This window comes from Pelobates fuscus, chromosome 1, assembly GCF_036172605.1.
Source record: "Pelobates fuscus isolate aPelFus1 chromosome 1, aPelFus1.pri, whole genome shotgun sequence".
Taxonomy (NCBI): Eukaryota; Metazoa; Chordata; class Amphibia; order Anura; family Pelobatidae; genus Pelobates; species Pelobates fuscus.
Window position 1 is genome coordinate 161,223,442 of NC_086317.1, and position 24,001 is coordinate 161,247,442.

The following is a 24,001-nucleotide window of genomic DNA, read 5'->3' on the forward strand; positions in this document are numbered from 1 at the left end:
TGTAAAAATCCCCCATAAAGAAAATTATTGGTATCTCGAAGAACTGAAACTGACCACCCATTCCAGATAAGCTCAAAGGACACAGAATACACGTAAGATCAAGCTTTGAGTTCACCAGATTCCTGGCTGTTACAAAAATATTTGTAGACCACATGACACAGATATGTTCCTAATATTCGCTAGGTACCTTGCATATGTGTACATGGAAACAGATGAAAGTCTTAATTTCCACATTTTAAGGGCTGTATCTTGGATTGTTAGTAGAATTGGCTTTTGTGTTGTTCAAAAAAAAAAACCTTTCTCTTTGCCTTAAACATTTACTTATTTTTGCATTACCCTTATATACCTTTATAAACTGCACAGGCTAGTGTTATTTGCGCCACTTAGACATACTCTTCCCAATACAAAAGCATACAGGTGGAAGTTGAGAAATTTTCTAGATTAAATGATGTCCCTTGTAGTACAGAATTTTTATATGTGTTGGGTTAGGTATCTTTATATATGTTGGGTTAGATCTTTATTTACACAGAAAAAAAGAAATTCTAAATTAAACAAATTGTGCAATAAACTTCCTTTATTGCACAATTTGTTTAATTTAGAATTTCTTTTTTCCCTGAAAATTCTAAATTAAACAAATTGTGCAATAAACTTCCTTTATTGCACAATTTGCTTAATTTAGAATTTCTTTTTTTCTGCTCTGTTAATAGTCTGCATGAGACTCGTGTGTGTGATTAAAATTCACTTCACAGAGCAGGAGATAAAAAATACTTCTAAAGTGAACACACTGTACAGATTGAAAATGAAACCATTTTTTTGCAGGCTGTGTGAATCACTGCCAGGGGAGATGTGGCTAGGGCTGTATGGACAGAAACAAAATAGATGTAGTTACTAAATGGCAGGCAATTGAGCAGTTAGATCTCTCTTTATAGGAAATGTTTAAGGAAAATGTGTGGATCACATGCAGGGGAGGTGTGACTGGGACTGCATAAACAAAGCAATGTAACTCCTAAGAACTGCTTCATTAAACTACAATTGTTTTGGAGCTTAGAATATTACTTTAAACTAGCAATACTACAGGCACTATCTGAAGAGATATTTATTCCTTAGGCTACAGGTATGGAAATTATTTTCCCTTGAAACGTATTTTTCAACAATTGCACTTAATTTACAGAAAAACAGAACAAGATCATTTAATGTTGCATTTACAGAACAGGAAGTAGCGAATATTGCCCATGACTTGAAGTATTAATATAATCTTTCACTAACTGATAACAGACAAAACAGAAACTCTATATATTTTTTTCAAACGTGTAAATTTTATTTGCACATAAGCAAGAAAATGAAATCTTGCCATGTGATACAGGAGGTCACCAATATCCGAAAACGTGGGTTACATTCCCACCAAAATGCTGTATTACATAGATCATAATACCAATCCCACCAGCCGTGAGGATGGAACAGACTGCTCAATGTCAGTCTAACATATGATATGATGCGTATATGTCAATTCTTGATAGAGACTTCTCCACATATGTACATTTATTGATGAAAAAATAAATCTAATCAAATTAAAGAGCTTCACGCAGGCATGTGATATGGAGTGCAGTATGTTTGGGGCTGTTAAAATCTCTGCTCATTCTTTGATGGTACAGGAATGCCCTATCATCCAACTGGTAATTAAAATATTAATATATGATATATAAAAAAAAAATATAATAAAAAGTGCATGTTGAAAGGCCTATTCACCTTCTGGAAAGACAACCATTTTAAGTACTGCAAGATTTTTTTTTAATAGCAGTCAGAATCAATTAACGGCTGCCCAACTTGCCAGACCACGCAAGTACAAATCGATACATTTCTTCGATCACAGTTATGTGCGCTATAGATAAAATAAATAAATAAAAAGGAAAGATAACGTATATCTATCCAAAAATAGTGTAAATTTAAGAATTTGAGCACAAGTGCAGGAAAAAGGAATGGTTTGACCGCCATCTTGCCATTCCATTTTTTGCAAACTAGCCTGCGATGCCACACCGTGTTAACCAACACAGAAGCATCTCATATTTATTGCATGTAAATTAGAATTAATTACATTTGTAATATAAGCACCGTTCTGCCATCTCCATTTTACTTGCAAATCCCTTTCAGCTCACCTTCATGCCACGGAATACTTACCAGCAGCCTTTATGTGAGTAATAAATTCATTAGCTTACCATACGGAGTAAAAATGCACACGGTCAGAAAAGAGAAGCTGTTCTGATTGCTAGAGCTATATCCCCCAACAATCCTCAGCTCCCCAAACCCTCCTCATTACAGGACATCTTTATCCTCTTAACGTCTGTAGCTTAAGGGTAGGTTGCAATGTAATCTTTTTGAGTCATATAAAAGACAGAAGGTGGATTTTGGGGTTTTTCTGAGTCTGTCAATCCATGCAGCTGACTCAAAATGTGCAAAGCCTTGCTTCCCATAATACTTTGTATGGCATACTCAGAAAACGATTTTCTTTGAAGCACGGCATTATACTTTTTTCCATTCTTAGAGGAATAGTAGATATTGTAATTCAGGCTACTCCACTGTATCTCTCCCCCTAATACAGACCTTTACACTGTGTCGACACCTACATAATACACATAAGTATTACCCATTCTACGGTTGCTATGTCATTTCACTTTATTCAGAGCATTAGTCTATAACTAATATCCACATTGCTCTGTAGGCTCCTTCTTTCTTCAGTTGGGAGCACGTTAGACAATTAGTGCCCCCTATAGTAACAAGACGCTCTATATAGGTTCATCAATATATGCATAAATAGATCTATCTATATATATATCTATAAGTATATGCCAATAGATATAGATATATATATTTTAAGTGTGCTAACCAGCACTTCCCCAATGTCTCTCACCCCGTTAATGTGGGGTAAGTGGGATATGGATGCAGAATTGAGTCATTAGAAGGGGTGGTATGAGGGACTCAGCTTGGTAGGAGAACATGTTCCAGGCAGTAAGAAACACAGTCCCAGTTTCTCCATAGTGTGAGAAGGGAGAGGACGAAAAGAAGGGAGGAAAGAAGGCGTACACGTGTTTTGACCAGCGGTGTGATAAAACTGGCTGCCGTAGACACGAACACTAACAGCACAGCCATCAAGGCCAGCAGCACGTTGATGAACTTGCCCAGCAGTGCTCGGGCATTGGCGTTTTCTACCCCCTCCAGCTGGACAACTTGCTGTTGCTGCTGTTGTAATTCCAGCTTAGTGATCCTGGTGAGGCACGACTCAACAGCTTCCTGAAAGGGAGACAGAGTGTTAATCTGGTGCATGACACGAACAGAGAAAATAAAAGAGAAAATGGAGATTAAGTAACGAAAGAAACAAAATAAACAAGAGCAGGAGTGGTAACTAGAGGTGGTAGGAAAGCAAAATATATATAATATTGGTTAAAACTTAATTTTTTTTTCAAATTTAATAAAATCTAAACAACCACTAATGAAGACAAAAGAAAACAAAAATAGTATTGATTAAGTGATTTTAATAGTATTGATTTCACAACTTTGAATCAGACCATTAGCACTCATCTTTCATATGGAATTCCAGTTAGGCGATATCCCCTTTTATTATGATTTGCCTTTTCTGTATTTAGCACATATATCATAAGCCATCCATTTTGTAGGAGGCTGTTTGACACCAGGGTACAGGGTACACCAGTACCAGGGTACACTAATATTAATACTAATATTAATTAATATTAATACTAATACTAATATTAATGCAACGGGGAGTTTTTAATTACATATCATTATTAAGGTGATACTCCACTAAATCTTTAGTGGATGTCTAAATGTTATGAAATTTATAAATTAAAGTTAAAAGGCACTGAAGTCACCAAAATAACTTTAGCTTAATTAAGCAGTTTTTGCATATAGATAATACCTCTGAAGTCTCACTGCTCAATTATCTGCCCTTTTAGAGTTAAATCACTTTTGTCTCTGTCCACTGATCCCTAAACACACCTCCCCTGGCTGTGACTGACACAGCCTGCATGAAAACAAAATGGTTTCATTTTCAATCAAATGTAACTTACTTTAAACGCTTATATGTCCTGCTATGTAAACTTTAATCATACCCAGGAGGCTCCTGCATGCTTTAAAAGGTTAATAACAGAGCAGAAAATAAGAAATTCTAAATGAAACAGAATTTGCAAACTTTAGATGGCTCTTTACTGGAAGTATTTAGGACGGTTGTGTAAGTTGCATGCAGGGAGGTGTGACTAGGGCTGTATAAACAAAGTGGCAGGGAACTGAACGGCGAAACCACAGGAGCATGACATATACTTGTTTATTTTGTTGATCTCAATTTGAGGGTAAACTCCTGTTAGGAATGTTTTCTGATTTTTAGCTCACTTTCTCATTTGTTTCTCAATTTGGAGTAAGGCAAGAAACGAGAAATTGAGCAAATCATTATGATTTTATTACCAACTGAGTAAGTAACGATAAAGCAGATGACTTCTCACTTTTCTGGAAATTGTACCACTGAATAAAGCATCACAGGTTTACTTGTGTTAACCATTTTTTCCCATGTTTTTAGTGTTCACGCTCATATTTATTTTAAAACTTTATTTCAGATTTAGCAACTGACATTACAATCTAGTTCAGTCCAGGCACAGCCAGGGCACACGTGTAATTGGAGGATAAGACACAGAATTATTACTTCTAAGTTTTCACCTTCATATTAATGTTCAATCATATAAAACAGTAGCGCTTATAACAATGTCTGACAGGGAACCAACATGGAGACACTGAGCTCCCCCATCTCCCCACCTGTATGTCCCTGGCCCGCTCATATGATTGATATGCAACTTTTTCTTCCATGCTAGCCAACTCCTGCTTCAGAAGGGTCATCTCATTCTGGTGAAGCTCAGTCAGGTCATTAAGCTGCTCTTCCAATCGCTCATACCTGAAAGGAAAGTGTAAATAAATATATATAGTATGCTTGGTATAATCACACTTGTTTAACAAATTATACATTATAAATCTAGTCAATTTAAAATATATTTTATTAACCCTGATGCAGAAACATGTTTGTCCTTTAAAGGATCACTATAGTGTCAGGAAAACATAGCGGTTTTCCTGACACTATAGTGTCCTGAGGGTGCCCCCACCCTCAGGGTCCCCCTCCCGTGGCGCTGAAGGGGTTAAAACCCCTTCAGCAGCTTACCTTAATCCAGCGCCAGGCTCCCTCGGTGCTGGTGACCTATCCTCCCCCGCCGACGTCAGCTCCCTCTGCAGTCTTCAGCGGAGCCGAATGCACATGCGCGGCAAGTGTTGCACACGCATTCGAACTGTCAATAGGAAAGCATTTATCAATGCTTTCCTATGGACGCTCTGCGCGATGGAGGCATAATATGCCTCCAGCGTCGCAGATGCGCCTCTAGTGGCTGTCCGGAAGACAGCCACTAGAGGCTGGCTTAACCCCAAATGTAAACATAGCAGTTTCTCTGAAACTGCTATGTTTGCATCTGAAGGGTTAAAACCTGAGGGACATTGCACCCAGACCACTTCATTGAGCTGAAGTGGTCTGGGTGACTATAGTGTCCCTATACAATGAACTTTTGAGCTCTGAAGTAATTAATTTGCTATGCCAGTTAGTAGTGTTACCAAGTACATTATCTGCAATTTACAGTAGCAGCCTACAACATTTTTTACCCACAACATATGTCAGCTGTGTGCAAACACACAAAATTAATCTCTATGCTCAAACTCCCACTACCCTTGGGCAGAAGCAATGGCTACAGTATACATCAGCCCATATACATAGAACAAAGCAAAAAAAAGTTACCTGCTCGCTTACCCAAATTCCTGTGCACATTTAAGTAACTGGAGTTTTTTCGTATCACTCCAATGGCCATTGAAGTGCAAGCTCACATGCCCCATCAAGGCAAATATTCCAGGTGAGTCCTACACTAACAAGTCTTGGAACCACTAGGCAACGCAAGGTCTTCCCACACTGCACCGGTGCCTACAATGCGTGCCTTTTCAAAGATCAGATAGCACTTAATTTGATGTTCAGTCACTCTAATACCTTGCACTAAAACCTACCTCTATTACTAAACCAATTTCAGTCTCAACCCCTGCCCGTGAATCTGGAACTGAATCTGACCTTGCTCCAACTCTACTCAATACTCAGTGCCTGTTCGTACATCTCTATGATTCCTTTTGTATGTCATGTGTCTTTATCCTCCCATTCTGGACAGTGTATGTCTTCTCACTACCTGACCTTTGGCTTGTCTACTAAACTGTGAGTCTACGTGCCTGCTTAGGATACTAAATGAAGACAAGACCACTAAGTCCTCTACTGGATTAGACACTTTGGATTCCCTTCATCCCTGATTCCAGTTACATGCTAATTTATTTTATTTTCCTTGAATTTTTTCAGTTAGCCAGATAACGTTCAAAAATATATGGCATTCTCAGGGTTAATAGCTAATTAGAAATATATCAACGCTAGCTCCACCAAAAACTAATAGTGAATAGAATAATAATGTGTCTGATTATTGTTTGGAAGAGAAGCCAGTAATGGACACAAATACGAGCTGCAGATTTTAGAAAGGTTTTTTGATGTCTATTGTATACATGCAGCAAGATTAAAACTTTTTCTTTAAAATATAGTATTTCATATGAAGTTAAAAGCAATCATTTTCCAAATTCCAAAAACCACATGTAAGTCAGGTGTAAATGTGTTTTCCCTCCAGGGTAACTGGCTAGACACTGCTTCGTGAGTACACCCCACATTAAAGGAGTTATTTTGACATAACTATGTGCTACCTTCATATAGCACTGACATTAAATCATAACTCTATGACTAAGTACTTACACGTGAAAGATCAAAGACCTAACAACAGAAAGTAAAATAGTGATGTGCAGTCAATTGCTATTACCTAGACCTGCTTTGGGCACACTGCCTTCATAAAATAATATACCAATTAAGATTTTTACACCGAGGAAAATAAAAGTCATGGTATTAAGTTGCCTTATCATGCTTACTAATTGTCCCAGATTTCCAGGGACAGTGCCATTTTCTCCTTCTGTCCCAATGTCCAGCTATTCTAAGTTCCCCAGCTAGTTGTCTATGGACTTTCAAACAACTATTTAAACCATTTTATATAAAATAGCAATCATATAAGCTTACTCTGCAAGCCATGACAGCATGTATCACAGACCATAATTCTCTATTTCTGGGGAAAAAGGGAATTGACATCCTTGGTGATTCATAGCAACATACTCTTTACATTTATTTTAAAATTGCAGACTAAACCAATGATTGAATGTCACCCAGACCACGCACTGAAGGCCTGCTTTCTCTGCTCAAAGTCTGATAAAGGTCTGCTATCATAAACGTAATTCTGCTGTATGGTGTGATGGCAGTAAAGTGCACCTTGCCCCTTGATTTGACTGCTGGAGTATTGCTATATTGAATCGTCTGCCCTGATCCTACAAAAACCTCAATCTAGACTACTACACATGGCATGCTGGGAGAGGAAACTGGACTTATACACTTTTCAAAGTACATATGGACATCCTCTTAACGAGATTTGGCACAAGTACCTTACTTAACATATATTAGAAGGCTCACCCTCCCCAGGTCCACAATCATGAATTTCACAGCAAATATTTGTCTAGTGGTGCAACCAAATAATAGAGTGTTCTTTCCAACAACTGCCTAACTCTTTTATTTAAGTTGTTTTAAATGCTATACCTTCCCGTTTGTGCTCCGCAAATGACCTTAATATTTCTCTACGCAATGTCAATAACAGAAAATGTTTTTATTTCGTATCTTCGTGATGAAGGTATGAGCTGAATTATAGTAATCAACTGACACACAGCAAAAGGAGGTAACCCGTAATCCTCGATAATCACAACGACAACAAAAAAGGGGAAAAAATTGTGTGCGTAACCTTTATTATAAAATTTGTAATAAAACCAGGATTTTAAACATTAAACATAAGATACCCAATAAGATCTCTTTAAAAATCATCATATACATAAAGTATGTTTGATAAAAATAACAACTCGTCCCAAAAAGGTAGGTACTTAAATTCTGTTTTAAATAGATCGATTATAAACTTACTTCACGGTAGTGATAGATCTGTACACGGAATAATGTTTTGTAAAGGATTTGCAACTTAAAGGGACACTATAGTCACCAGAACTACTACAGCTTAAGGTAGTTGTTCTGGTATCTATAGCCTGTCCCTGTAGGTTGAGCACTGCAAGCGCTGCCTTTTCAGGTAAAAATCATTCCTATGTGATCTAAGGGGGGTCGGTCACCTAAATAGATAAATTCTATAGTGCTAGAAATACATGTTTGTATTCCTGACACTATAGCGTTTCTTTATTTCTGTGATCTAAGAGAGATACATTTAGATACCGATTGTAGAAAATATGATACTTTTTACCAATCAATTCACCCCCCACACTTTATTTACATATGAAGTGCAAATCTGCTATCTAAGAAATGTTCTATACTTTTTAGCAAAATGCCTAAATGTGGACATAGAAAAAAATTATAGAGATATGGAATAAAATGCACAATAGCTGATAGATGGAGTGATTGAAGCAAATTGTGATAGCTCGCTGTGTACTCACCAATACAGCATTCTCAAACTCCCAATCGGGTCCTTGGATCACATAAGCGTAGCCGTTTAGCGGATAATCAACCATATTTTACAGCAGAGTGGCAGACAAGTAAGGGGATAGTGGTAAGGAGCTCTTTTGATGCCAGACATTCTGCACGTGCATATACGTTTGATTAGTGCCCCCCACTACCTCCAAGTAATACACATGTCTGTGAAATGCAGACTGAAGAAGTCGGAAGAAATTAAGTAGGTGCCTTTTATAACTTGTTTTTCGTGCAAAATTAACACATGTTCAATCATTACTTTTATATGTTTGGGAAGATGCAGTTTCAGCGTTCAGAAGTTATTACTCATGTCAGACCTTCAAGAGGAGCATTATCAGCAATAACTTTTTTCATTCTTTCAAAATTCCTCCAACGTACCAGCAATTAGAAGACATAAAAATAATGGCAAATTATCACTTTAGAATTAGAATTTATGTAAATGTATTAGGCATTGTAAGAGACTTTCCATAACATGTCCCTTGCATAGAGGTGTAGGCTACTTAGTATGCAGTGTGTGTTTGTCCCTTGCATAAATTTCTTAGTGCTGGCAGAAACAATATCCATCTACTGCTCCATTTGTTACTCTGATTTTCAATTGTATTTTAAATACAGAGCTGAACAGATATTTAGTAATGCTTGAGTAAGATCCCAAGAAATAGTATTTGCTGTTTCAGCTTAGCGCATTTAAGGAACTGAACTCGACTGGGTTCACATTTTGCCATTAGCACGTAATCTGATATTGACATATTAACAGGACCATCGAACGTACGTTCTAAGTTCGATTAAGAAATACTCTTTTTTTTTGCAAATGTATTTTTATTTAAGGAAGCTGTTCAATAACGTTCAGTGAAAGCAATCTGGGTCACGCAGGACTGAAAGGCATGTGTCAATACTCACAGGTCTCCTGTAGAATCAAGGCACGTGCGTATATACATACAGCGATTTAACCCAGAGTGGTGCAGACTCTTGCTTGTGCTCGAAGCTTCTCTTTGATTCAGAGCATTGCCGTGGGTTACCAAGGCAATGCTATGTCTTGCCAGAAAAGCACCAGAACAGAGACAGAGGGACAAGTGGTCTGCACTCACAGAAAGTAGAGGCCACAAATCCACATACCTGACCACTCATGCCCCCTCCCTGGCAAAAGGGATGGGGTGCATAAAAAAACTTTTTTAAGGAACACTATAGTCACCCAGATTCATTGAAGTGACCTGGGTGCAGTTGCCCTGTTCCTTAAACCCTGCAATGTAAAACACTGCAGCATTTTAGACGTTTGTTTCCGCTGCACAGACAAGGTAAAGCACATTGATGTGACTCAGACGTCCAAAGGAACGCACTGAATCCAGTGCCCTGGGGAAGCTTGAATGCATGTAGCGCATCATGTCCCATATGTGCATCAGGTCCCCAATGCTCCATGAGGATCACTGTCCCCAATGCTCCATGAGGATCACTGTCCCCAATGCTCCATGAGGATCACTGTCCCCAATGCTCCATGAGGATCACTGTCCCCAATGCTCCATGAGGATCACTGTCCCCAATGCTCCATGAGGATCACTGTCCCCAATGCTCCATGAGGATCACTGTCCCCAATGCTCCATGAGGATCACTGTCCCCAATGCTCCATGAGGATCACTGTCCCCAATGCTCCATGAGGATCACTGTCCCCAATGCTCCATGAGGATCACTGTCCCCAATGCTCCATGAGGATCACTGTCCCCAATGCTCCATGAGGATCACTGTCCCTAATGCTCCATGACTTAGTGGGAGACAGAGAAGCTTCCTCAGAGCTGCAAAATGATAACTAAAACTTTAATTCTATACATATATTTTAAGCACATGGGGAGACCTGTGTAGAGTCAGAGACGTGCACTATAGCGTTAGAAATACAGTTTCGTATTCCTAACAAGAATGGCGCTTGCTGTCAGCACATATAGACTTGTACATAACAAAAATTACTCAGGAGTAACTCCAATAATATTGGCACATATCTGTACTGGGCAGATATGCAGTGTTAAATGTCATGCCCCATATCCCATTTATCCCTCATCCAACACCAATATGCTTACAAATTTTCCAGAAACTACATGGATGAAAATTATACTTTCCTGATCTTCATTAATGTGCATGCAATAATGATCCTACCACTCCCATGACAAACATTGTAGGATGCCATATTTCGCATTGTGGGGGAATACCGTTAAATTAGCTGGTGCAGCAGACATAAATATAGTGTTTATCTCTACCCGGATAGCATGGAACACTAAACAAACAAATAAAACTAAATCTAAATCTAACTATTTACTATCTATTAGGCTAGCTTTTTTTATAAAGTATAAATACATATTTATAACCTACAAAGTATCAACATATATTAAATTCATTAGATAATGCTTGAGATTAAAGAGTAAAGTCTGGCTAAATTAGAACAATCTACAGAGATGGTAATATTTGTAAATTTACTCATACTATAACTGAGCTATATAACAATAGATTGTATGTAAAAAAGAAATGGTATAACTAACTATGTAGAGTCAGACTATGAAAGTGCTTTCTCCTTATATTTTAAAAGCTCTGTTTCACACACAATTATTGTACATTTTCAGATATATCTTACTTTACTTAGTAGTGATGTCTTACCAGTGCTTGGCATGAGTTTGCTCATCTAATCAGACTGTGCTCTCACTGTATGTTAAGCACTTGGGCTGCTCTCCGTATATTATTTATTTATGAAGGGATTAAGCACAAAGAAAAAATAGATTGAGCATTACATCACCTTTGGTTAGGCAGACATTGAAATTCCCAGTATGCATACTTTCGGATATGTTAACCTATGCATGCTGCTCTCAATTATCAGAAGGTAGGTTACCCAGGAAATCCATCACCTTAGAGCAGCGTTTCCCAATTGGTGTTATCGGAACCCTGGGGTTTCGCGAGAACACAAATGGGGCTCTACCAAAATTTTAGGAAACAAAATGGCCGTGGGCGGCGAGGGGAGCACTCTCCCCTGCTCAGCTCCCTTGCGTGGCTTGTGTATGTGTCACTGTGTGTATGTCAATATGTGTGTATTGGTATGTATGTGTGTGCCAGTGTATATTAGTGTGTTTGTATGTGCCTATGTGTGTGTGTGTGTGTGTGTCAGTGTGTGTATATGACACTGTGTGTATGTGTCAATGTGTACATCTGAGTGCCTGTATGTCAAACAAAATGGCCGCGGGCAGAGAGGGAGCACTCTCATCTGCTCAGCTCCCTCACGGGGTTTGTGTATGTGTTACTGTGTGTATCTGAGTGTGTGTATGTCAGTATGTGTGTATTGGTGTGTGTGTGTATGTGCCAGTGTATATCAGTGTGTTTGTATGTGCCTATATGTGTGCATGTGTATGTCAGTGTGTGTGTATCTGAGTGTGTGTCAGTGTGTGTATATGACACTGTGTGTATCTGAGTGTGTGGATGTTAAAAAAAAAATGGCCGCGGGCGGCGAGGGAGCACTCTTCCCTGTTCAGCTCCCTCGTGCGGTTTGTGGATGTGTCACTGTGTGTATCGGAGTGTGTGTATGTCAGTATGTGTGTATGTATGTGCCAGTGTATATCAGTGTTTGTATGTGCCTATGTGTGTGCGTGTGTGTGTCAGCGTGTGTATCTGAGTGTGTGTCAGTGTGTGTATGTGTCACTGTGTGCATCTGAGTGTGTGTGTATGTATCTGAGTGTGTGTATCTGTGTGTCAAGGTGTGTGTGTCTGTGTGTCAGTGTGTGTATCTGTGTGCCACTAGGTCAGATACATGCACACACACAGATACACACTGGCACATACAAACACAAATACACACCTTGACACACACCGGCACATACAAACACAGATGCACACACTTTGACACACAGATACATACACACAAAAACACAGTGTGTGTCACGGTGTGTGTATCTGTGTATCAATGTGCCACTATGTGCCAGTGTGTGTATATGTGTGTCAGATACATACAAAGATGCACATTGACACACAGTTCCCCAGTGCTACCTTCCTCCCCTTTTTTCTTTTACGTACAATATTTATTTGGGGTTTGTGAGGGAAACCCATTACTCTAGGTGCGCTGCCTCTGTTTGGTTTCTGTGGCTTGTTAGCGCTGACCTTTTTGTTTTTGTGTTTGTAATAGCATATCAAAGCATCTAGAAAAAAACGTATATAATTTCTAAGTATGGGGATATGAAATGTTATTTAATTACGGCCAATGCTATAACTGTGGAGAGATTTCTACCCATGGCTGACGTCACAAACTCAAGCCGTTCTCAATTTGGATCAATAATCTAACATCCCCTCTCCCATTGGGCTAACAGACTGCTTCCAGGGCCAAATGGCTTTACTGTGCATATCATGGCCGTCCTACCACACCTTCCTGCTTCCGTCTCTATTCTTGCAAGAAGGCTACTCATGTGCACTACTCTGATGTCACTTAAGGGAAGTGTACCTTCTGTATATATCACCACACTGTTAAATTGTACTGCTATCTTACCAGTGCTGCACTGTAAAGGTTATCTGATTATAGCTATTGTTTCTATACTTGCACAATAATGACGAGTGTAAGCCTGTTCTTCTCTAATTATAATATACACACCTGTTTCGGTTATATACGTTGATGATGCTGAAAAAACAGTTTTTGCTGAAGATTTTGTTACACAAAAAATAAAAGAAAACAAAAACAACATTTAAAAGACAAACATATTTCTGACCACAAGCGTTGTGTTTTGCACCAAGCTGACTACAGAGAATAGAGATTAGCATATGTGGCAATATCTGTGATTTGTTAGGCACCAACCTGTAGCGCTCTTCCTGGAGACACTGTGTCATGTAGCTATAATCTCGCTGTAGCTGAGATTTCAAATCTTCCATTGTATCTTCCAGGTGGCTCTGACCGTCTTTAATCTCACACAGCTCCTCTAGAATAGCATCAAATCCCCCATGATGTCCGTGGTGATGTCCATCCAGAGTGTTAGACCTAGGGCTGCCAAGCCCGACTGGTCCTGCCCCAGAGTTACTCCCTGCCCCAGCTGACCCAGAGGTAGCACTGGAACACTCATCATCACTTCCATACTTAGGGCTTGGTGCAAGAGTGGCACTTCCACTTAGTGCTCTAGCAGCGCCTTGTCCCTCACCATCTTCTTCTAGTCCATCCTTTAAGTGAGGGATATTGTCTGCACTTCCAAATTTGTTACGAATGAGACTAGCAAACTCCCGGGGCTTTGAGACCACTGCAGTATGTGTCACCTGAGATAAACCAGATAATCCTCCTTTAACTCCCTCTACAACCCCTCCGCCGAATCCACTGATGCCTGCTCGTACATTAGCTCCCACATCTTTCAGTCCCTGCTGCATGTCCCTCAAGACATCCTTGGGCTGCCGGGAGATTCCATTCTGCTCAATTTCCTTCAACTTCTTGTGATAATGCTCCAACTTCTTGTATAACTGAGCAATGGTCTGAGCAGATTTTTGGTTCTTCTTCTCAAAAACCTGGCAGGTAGAGGAGAGAATGGGAAAATAGAACTTTAAAAAAAAATGCACATAATTCAAACATACATTTGAATAATTCAGTATAATCAAAGACATATTGGTATCTACAGAATATGAGAGGAACTATGATATGATGACAATTGTCACTTGTCACATTAAAGATAAGGGAATCAGATGTATTGTTGAACCAGGTATAATTTTGAGATATTTTTACTGCAAGGTTGCACTCAAATAATTTCTGATATAAATGGCTTGTTTATTTCCATCTCTTCTTGTCACCCTAAATTAGGGAATACAACATAAAATCCAGTGCCAGAATTATGGCATAATTTACAATTAAAGTGAGCCCACTATTGCGTCAAGAAATAGTATTAGTATAGTATGTTGTTGGTTCGATGTAAGCGGTTATTAACTATTCATTTAGAGCAATTATTAACTGTTCATTAATGCATTTAAGCAGGTTAAGAATACCAGGCGAATGTGTTGTTACTGAGCGGGTGCTCCGAAAGAATAAGAAATGTATTTACGGTAAATAAAAAAAGAAAAACCAAAGGAAATAAAATAAATTATTCCATAATTCATGCGAGTGAAAATGTTCTTCCTCACAGTGATGCTCTTGCCTAGACTTGTAGAACCTACCCCTTTATTTCCTCCCAAACAACATATATTTTAGACACCATACTATATACTATTTATACCATATACGATTGTGCAAACTGGAACAATGTCATTTTTAGATTTATAATTAGACAGATTAAGGAACCTTTTACTCACTTTTCTCTTCCTTCCTTTTAATTTTGTCTCTCATTTTTTTCTCTAAAGCCATTGTGTACAGTTATCCTCATATTTTTTTTACTGTGTTTATAAAAGGTAATATATATTGGCAAAAAAATATATCCTGCCAACAAGTTATGCAAATTATAATCAAACGGATCTGCTGTGATTTGGAGGCTGCCATTTTTCAATAATCTCTACTTAAGAATTCTAGAAGAAGACAAACCAGCACTGTAGAATTTCTGAATGTGATACTTCACTGCGACCCATACAGCACCAGCAGCACTGCTTAAACCAGAAAACTGGCTGTGATGGATCTCCTTGCTCCTCAATATTGTAGGAGGTCAGGTCGTACCTAGAGCTGTGTTGGTCCAGAACTATACACCGTGCATTTGAAGGTCTGAATTCATATTTTACAAGTGTGGTACTTGTGCATGATGTCAGGATTCATGAATGAATCTACCAAAAGGCAGGTGCTCAACCTTATGCACCATTCATTAATAAAAGCAAGGCAGAGCATCTGCACAAACCAGATTGTGACGATTGCATAGTATTTCACTGTTTCTAAAAAGTAAGGAGCTACGATGCAAAAGATCATTTAAAAAATATAAATAAAAGAATGCATAAACTCCTCAACTGTAAATGATAACACAACTATAACGAACATAACTATTTAACTACAAAATTCTATTTACGGAGTAGTATACCATATTTTGTTGAATCAAGCTGAATGCAACCACAATGGAGAACCTAATTCTTGTCTCTCACTGCAGGGAGAATGCACTCCTACACCCTAGATGCTTAGCACACATGCAATGTCTCTTTAGTGTCCTGGTACCTGAACTGACCTTTAGTCATTTAGTCATTTCCTAACAGCTGTTTCTGCGAATTTACTTCTTTAAAATAGTTTGTTTAAAAGATCACTTTATAAAAACATACATACACACAAAGAAATATGGTCAAACACAATTAGTGTTTACAGATTGTGGGAGTGATGTATTTTTTTATTTTTTATAGTTACATAGCTGAAAAAAAACAACTTGCGTCCATCAAGTTCAGCCTTCCTCACATATGTTGTTGCTGTTGATCCAAAAGAAGGCAAAAAAACTAGTCTGAAGCGCTTCCAATTTTGCCAAAAACTAGGAAAAAAATCCTTCTTGACCCCAAAATAGCAGTCAGATGTCTCCTTGGATCAAGCAGTTATTACCCCACTAATTAGAAATTATATTCCTGTATGTTATGTTTTTGTAAGTATTTATCCAATTGCAGTTTAAACATCTGTAGTGACTCTGACAAAACTACCTCTTCAGGCAGAGAATTCCATTTCCTTATTGCTCTTACTGTATAAAAACCTTTTCTTTGTCTTAGATGAAATCTCCTTTCTTCCAGCCTAAATGTGTGACCTCGTGTCCTATGTATAGCCCTGTTTATGAATAGATTTCCAGATAAAGGTTTGTACTGGCCCCAAATATATTTGTATAAAGTTATCATATCCCCTCTCAGGCGCCATTTTTCCAAACTAAACAGATTTAATTTTTTTAACCTTTCTTCATAACTAAAATGCTCCATTCCTTTTTATCAATTTTGTAGCTTGTCTCTGGACTTTTTTTAGTGCCATGATATCTTTCTTTAGAACAGGCGCCCAAAATTGCACAGCATATTTAAGGTGTGGTCTCACCAGCGATTTATAAAGAGGCAAAATTATATTTTCATCCCGAGAATTTATACCCCTATTTATACATGACAAAACCTTACTGGCTTTAGCAACTGCACACTGACATTGCATATTGCTGCCTAATTTTTTGTCTATAACAATTCCCAAATCCTTCTCTTGTGTGGTTATCCCTAATTCACTACCATTTAGTGTGTAAGTTGCTTGTGCATTCTTAACCCCGAAGTGCATAACTTTGCATTTCTCTACGTTAAATTTCATCTGACATTTTAGTGCCCAGTAACTCAATCTATCCAAATCCCTCTGCTGCAAAGCAATATCCTGCTCACATTTTATTACTTTACAAAGTTTTGTGTCATCTGCAAACACTGATACATGGCTTTTATAGAAAAAAAAGATCATTACCTGTGTTTAAAAAAATATACTTATGGGGGCAGGGCCTGATCGCAGAGCAGACGCACGATGCAACAGCTCCTGCGTTATACTGCAAATCTGGCTAATTTTTACCGAACAGAAGCTGGAACCTGACAAAAGCTGGCTGACAAATGACAGGGGACTTTATGACCTCCATGAAGATATCACACATGTGGATTCCCCTAGCAGCTCTGCTTGGACAACTCTTGTGGCCTAGACGCATGGGCGACACGGGTGACATGGCCGCTCTCCCTCCACCACAACTCTCGGCAGATCCTAATAAGAGACTCCCCCCCACTTAGGAACGGCGGGGGTTATCCCGGTCCTCAACAACCTGGCACACACATTGCTACCTGCACCTGCGGCCCAATATAGTTCACACTCAGACTGCACTGGGTGCAGCAAAATGGCAGCTGCCAACCGAACCTGAATGCCTGCACCTACACAGCCCCTACACAAACGACTGGACAAAATATTCAACTGCTTTTGGGAGATGCTGGAGCAGCGTACTACCCAACTACCTCCTACCCCTGGCAGGGAATCGGAGAAGGCCGGGGTTACGGGCCTGTCCTGGGCAAAACAACACGCCAAGCCCCCACTACTCGAGCCACATGCCCACCTAGGCCGGACGACCATCAGCGCCCATACAGGGAGAGAGACGGTCTCACTGAGCTCCCGAGTCTGTGGACAACGGATGTCAACCTTTCACAAGGCCTGGGGCTGGGGAGAGGCCTTCCGCCACCTACGACTTAACATCACTCTCCAAAACCTCCAAGTACCCGCTCCCATCCTGCCCAGCAAAGGAATTGGCTGACACAGTGACTGAGCCTATCGCACCACCCACGGAGAACCTGGCTGCAGGGATGGAGTGTCGACTGACCCACTTAATCTGACTCAAATGTTTTAGTTATCTTTTATTTACACCTATCACTCTTACGTTTATGTGATACACACTGCTTAGCAGTCTACCCTGTTTAGAGGCTATCATCTCACTAATCTAATTAATCTACATATTAATCTATACCGATTAAATAAGGCTGCATTAGGATGAGTAGCATACCAGCACGCAGACAGCATGCATAGCAAGCTAATTCATGTGTCCAATGTGCAGTTTATACGTGGGACATTATGGTCTCTATTGTAATCATAGGTTGCTGATGCCCACGGTTCCTACTCCACGGGCATCACTCCCTCATGTATCTTTATCTTTTATGTAAATATGTTTGTTTTCCAAATTGTTTTTATTTGAAATCTCCGTTCACTCAGTCACCACATCTAGGCTACAGGTGTGCCATCTAGATTGATATAAGCTTGCAATCCTCATGGGTCTGCCTTTAATCTCCTTACCAAACCGCATTTGACGGCAATAGCATCGGGGCAGACATCTTAAGTCTAGCGCAGGGGTAGGCAACCTTCGGCTCTACAGATGTTTTGGACTACATCTCCCATAATGCTTTTACAGCCATATTGCTGGCAAAGCATCAAGGGAGATGTAGTCCACAACATCTGTAGAGCCGAAGGTTGCCTACCCCTGGTCTAGCGCTATCAACCATTTAATCTAACATGAAACATGTCTACCTTTTGAATTCTTTGCATGCTCTCAGTGATACTCATATAATAAACAAGTATTTCTAAGCATACCATACAATTTTTAAATGTGCGGCTTATACGAACGCCATAATAATGTTTTATACAGCATGTTTTTTTATATGTTTCTGGAAGCTGTTGTGGCTTATCAAGCATTGTGTTATTTCTTCTACGCTATAAATAAAGATTGACAAAAAAAATAAATATACTTATACTTATGACTATATACTAAATTGACAACTTTTTTTCACAGAAGCTGGCAGGTTTAATAATCACATCCGCTAGTATGCTGTCCAGCTTACCCAGCAGTCCAACAATAAACACTGGCTTCTTGGGGTGGCATTTACTCAAAACATTGTCAAGGCTTGCTGCATCTCTCATTATGACTTTATACCTAATCTGCCCTCTTGAGTGAGTTTCGTCTGATATGCATAGGGTAACTCTGTGAAGGCACAATGTAGTTAAAACGAGCGTGAAACCTGAGCAGGAATCTACTGAAGTACAAGCTATTTAAATGTCTGAAATGTCATTCAAGGTTTCTTAACCACCTCAATCTCAATCCATATAACTATGTTATGTTATGTCCACACTACATCAATGTACTCCGGTATTCATACATCAATGTACTCCGGTCCTTAAAGGGACACTGTAGTCACCAGAACAACTACAGCTTATTGAATTTGTTCTGGTGAGTAGAATCATTACCTTCAGGCTTTCTGCTGTAAACAGTCTTTTCAGAGAAAATGCAGTGTTTACATTACAGCCTAGTGATAGCTTCACTGGCCACTCCTCAGATGGCTGCTAGAGATCCTTCCTGGGTCATGGCTGCCTAAAATGCATCCAAACATTCAGTGTCTCCACCCTCTGCATGCAGACACAGAACTTTCCTCATAGAGATTCATTGATTCAATTCATCTCTATGAGGAGATGCTGATTGGCCAGGGCTGTCTCTGAATTGTGCTGGCTCTACCCTGATCTGCCTCCTTGTCAGTCTCAGCCCATCCTATGGGGAAGCATTATGATTGGATCAGGCCACCACTTCTGATGATGTCAGAGGAAGTTCACAGGCAGAGGCAGCAACTTCAGACTTGAATACAAGTAAGATTTTACTATATTTAGAGAGGCAAATGGGGCCAAGGGGGCTAGATAGTGGTTTTAACACTATAGGGTCAGGAATACATGTTTGTGTTCCTGACCCTATAGTGCTCCTTTAACTTATTTTAACATAGGATGTATTTATACATTACTGGCTACATCATTTAATAATACCATTGCTTTATCTGCTTCAAGCTGCTTTTAAGGACACTTGTTAACACACCACATTCCAAAACTACTTCAAGTCAGTAAAGTGGCTATTGTGCCTGGAGTCCATCAGCGTCCTTTTCCCTTTAAGTGTTAAAAAGATGGTTTATTACTTAAGTGGTCCAACTTCCTCTCCTCTGCCTCCCAGGGCCAGATTCATTTAGGGGCTTTTGGAGTTTTAGTCCCAAACCGACAAACTGCCCAAACAGGCCCAAACGGCCAGACTTTTCATTTTTTTTATTATATAATGTTTGTGATTACTGTTGCTCTAAGTGCTCAGTGCCACATTTATATATAGTAAACAAGCCATCCTTTATCAAGTATTTCTTCCCATGAGTACTCTGACACTGACTAAACAGTCTCTCCATCATACAATCAGCAAGCAACTGCACACTACTTAACATAGGATACTCTGACTGTCGGAAGGGGTGTGTATAGCCATCCCAACCTAATAAGCTATACATTTGTTTGCAATTTTACCATAGTAATCTAAATATTAATGTATAGCTACTTGCTGTTAATACTGTCTTCAACATTTTGGGAAACTACAGGATTTGTTGATTATGTAACATCTAAAATGTATTATCAAGAAATGCATAATGCATCTGGTAAGGAAAACCCCAAACAACCATCACACTTTGAACAGAATTTTACTGACTCCTACATAATGTGATGAATCAAGTTGAAAACTAGCAGGAATCATAGCTGTAGAGAAAGATTAGTTATAAGGAAAAAAAAATGAATTGCCAATATAATGATCATGTGTAAGACCAGGTTGAAGTGAGCAGGTTTGGGAACCTCATCCTAAATAAACTAGAAAAGGTAAAATAAAATATAGTGCTACTAATGGTGTGTAAAGCCTGAGTAGGAACTATATAGGCATAGAGTTGGTTTTACATAAATGTTCAAAATAGTTATTTGAAATAGAAAATGATGAAATTTTCTGAAGAAATAACACAGACTTAAAGCGGCACTGTCATGACAAATTTCTTACCTTTTCCCAATCGCTTCCTCTCTCAGGATCTGTTCTTCTTTTCTTCCTAAATGATCTAGTATTCTTTAAAACACAAGACAAAGTAGGGACTACTTTGTCTTATGTATTTTTCCTATGCTTGACCAGCTTTGACCCACTTCCTGTGGTCAAATAAATTTTCCTATAATACTCACCCTTTCCTCCATGATATTGCAATGTCTCCTTTCACTATTCCCGAACGCCCAGTCATTTAGACGCCGGTGAAACTACCGAATTTGGTCCTATCAGAATGAGTATAGTTTGTTCATTCGTGTTATGATGCCATTCGGTACTTTCTGTTGGGATTGGCATTTCATTAGAATGAATGAAATGCCGATCCTATTTGTGTGGCGGTTGCATCTTGCTGCCGCTTAGTAAATAGCTCCCTAATTCCCATGGTATTAGGGAGCTATCAACCAAAAGGGTGAAAGAAAACTTTACTAATACTAAGTAAAAATTGCTGTGTATTAGTGAATAAAGGATTTTTAAATCTCTCTTCTGCCCCTACTCGCCATACCACAAGTAGGAGCATAGCTGCTCACTGTTGTAAAGAAGAAAAAATAGCCCCCCATCCGTCCTATTCAAATAATTAACAGGGGGGTGTCACGGCAAGGGTGCATAATTTATTATTACACTATGAAATATTATCCTTTAATGTAATTTGTGTAGTAAATGGCACACATTACAGAGATGCTATTGCTGAGGTCAACAGGGGTGACATCTTTTGAAGCTGGAACCCCCACATAGGTCAGATGACAGAAGGGGTAGTATGAATGGCATAGGAATGTGAAAAGGATTTTACTATATGGACGGGAAGTAACTAAGGCTCTTCAAGGTGTGAGGTTCTACACTTGGAAAACGTCTGAATGTCTCTTCATCCATTTGGCATGTACCTTGTAAAGGATAGTTCAATCCTTTTGATATGGTAATGGGATTAGTTTCATGAAGATCCTTGTGTTCCAATATCTTATCCAAGTAAAACATTAATACTTAACTACAGGTTAATAATTAAGCCTCGTTTTTATTATATTTGGAATGGGACAAGCCCAATCTCTTAATTAAGCCTAAACATGAGTTGCACAACTTAAACCGTGTGGCAGGAGTTGTGATGTCTATCCTATTGGATCGTGGGCGGGGCGTGCAACATGTCTATGGAATGGGAAAACAATAACAAATTCATAGAGGCAATTATTATTTCTGTGGCAAGTACAGTAGAGGAGATAAAACCAAAAGTTTATATTTGGCTTGTTGTTTCTGGAACAAAGGAGGTGGTCACTTAGCATCACTATAGGTACACCTTGGCTCGACCAGTGGGTGAGGTGTGATAATCCACAGGTTATATCTCCTGTGATCCTGAAGGGTGGTGGTGTACTTGCTTGGGGCCAAGATCTAATTTTGAGTGAGTCACCATCTTTCCTTGCCAGAGACCCCCCGGACAGAAGTTGTACTTTGAAAAACCTAATTGAGTAATTAGGACTTCTGTTATTTTATCCTTTTTGTTTTTATCTGTTCTTGGTGTAAATAATTTTTTATCATATATTTTTATATGCACTGTGACCATTTTTTGCTCTTAATAAACATTCAATTATTAAGTTCTGCCTTTCTCTGGTTAAGAATCACGTTACCTGAGGAGACTAGTTAGTATTTTTGTAATTCCTGAAGTATTGTACTAAGTAATATTTGGTGGGTTTTATTATTATTATCCTGGGGGACCAAGGCACCCCATTTATAAATTGTCTTGGTGGTGGCAGCAATAAAATAGTAATAGTTATATTATTATGTTTAAGTGTGGGTGGTGTTAAAAAGGGGGATTTTGTCATTATTTCCGGTCTAGTGCAGACAAATAGTGTACTTTAACCCTTTCACCACCACAACTACATCACGCACACTCTTGGAGTAGGGTGCGTTCGTGACAGGGGGGACATAGTGTCCCCCCTGCCCGCACCCCCACCTGTGACACGCGATTGGGGCCTATTAAACTCAATGTTCCCATCCAGGCCCCACCCATGAGCGGCGGGTTGGGGCCCTAAGTAACAAAAGGAGGGGGGGACCTTCTGTCTCCCCTCTCTGGTCCACCCATTGGCGACAGGTGGGGGCTAAATGTAAACCCCCACACACACAGGTGACTAGGTGTCCCAAAGCCCCTGATCACTCCACCCCAATAAAATTATACCCTACCTACACCCCTCACCCTAAAAAATATGCTAGGTCCCTCTTTACTTGGAGTGTGTGGGTGGGGGGGGGGGCTTTTTTCGGGAACAGTGAGTGGCGGGTGTTTAGTAGACATGACCCTACTCGCGGCATAGCGAGTAGGCGCATTCAGGAAATTTAAATTATATTGACCCTGATAGAATGACGAGGGCATGGGGGGAGTTAGGAAGTGGCGGGCAGCTTCTAATTGCACATATTACAAGCTGGTAGCTCCCTCCTTGTAATAAACTAAACGAATGAACGAGGAGGTCTTAGTTTACAAGGTATTTAATTTTCACAGTATACTGCTGTATTTCTGAATAGCATAAATGAGCTATTGCATGCCAAACCCCATGGTACCTGTTTAATACGGGAGGCCTGTTGTCGGTCTGCATTGTTAGCCAGTTTCAGATACTCTGCCACATTATCGTCCCGAGCCTCTTGCTCTATCTTTATTTGTTCTGTAATTTTGAGGATCTTCTGGTGAAGATGGTCCATTGCTGCTTTGGTGCGTTGAGGGTCCGGTGCACCCTCTGGAGCTTCCAGGCTGATGTTTCCCTCTGAACCGCCATGAGCTACACTGGGAGGAAGGTTCAAGGTACTCAGGTCCCCCTTGTCCACTTGCTGATGAGTAAAAAGAATGAAAACATTAGGTTATAGCAAAATATGGAGCCAATAATCATCATCTGTGATGGTTCTAGTGTGTGGGACTAAAAGTCTGACATTTGGGTGAAGCTTTTCTGTAGATTAACTTATTACCTATCGATGGCCATTAATGTACTGAACATTTTATTTAGAACAGGTATAAAGTGTTTTATTTAAACAAATGTAAACCTAAACCTTTTGGTGTATAGAGCATGCCTCTGAAGTCTGACTGCTC

The 24,001-nt window shown here is 39.4% G+C and overlaps 1 protein-coding gene across 4 annotated transcripts in view; it reads right to left on the reverse strand.

Moving 5' to 3' along the window:
- Positions 1-917: 917 nt before the first annotated feature.
- The window catches only part of TMCC2 (transmembrane and coiled-coil domain family 2), a 112,545-nt gene continuing 89,461 nt past the window's right edge, over positions 918-24,001 (reverse strand). For all 4 annotated transcript variants that reach the window (XM_063451418.1, XM_063451407.1, XM_063451436.1 and 1 more), the window contains 4 exons: positions 23,482-23,745; positions 13,479-14,170; positions 4,816-4,951; positions 918-3,285 (listed from right to left, as the gene is read on the reverse strand). In XM_063451418.1, coding sequence (XP_063307488.1) covers positions 2,974-3,285; positions 4,816-4,951; positions 13,479-14,170; positions 23,482-23,745 — 1,404 coding nt within the window. In that variant the 3' untranslated portion in view covers positions 918-2,973. The remainder of the gene's footprint in view (positions 3,286-4,815; positions 4,952-13,478; positions 14,171-23,481; positions 23,746-24,001) is intronic.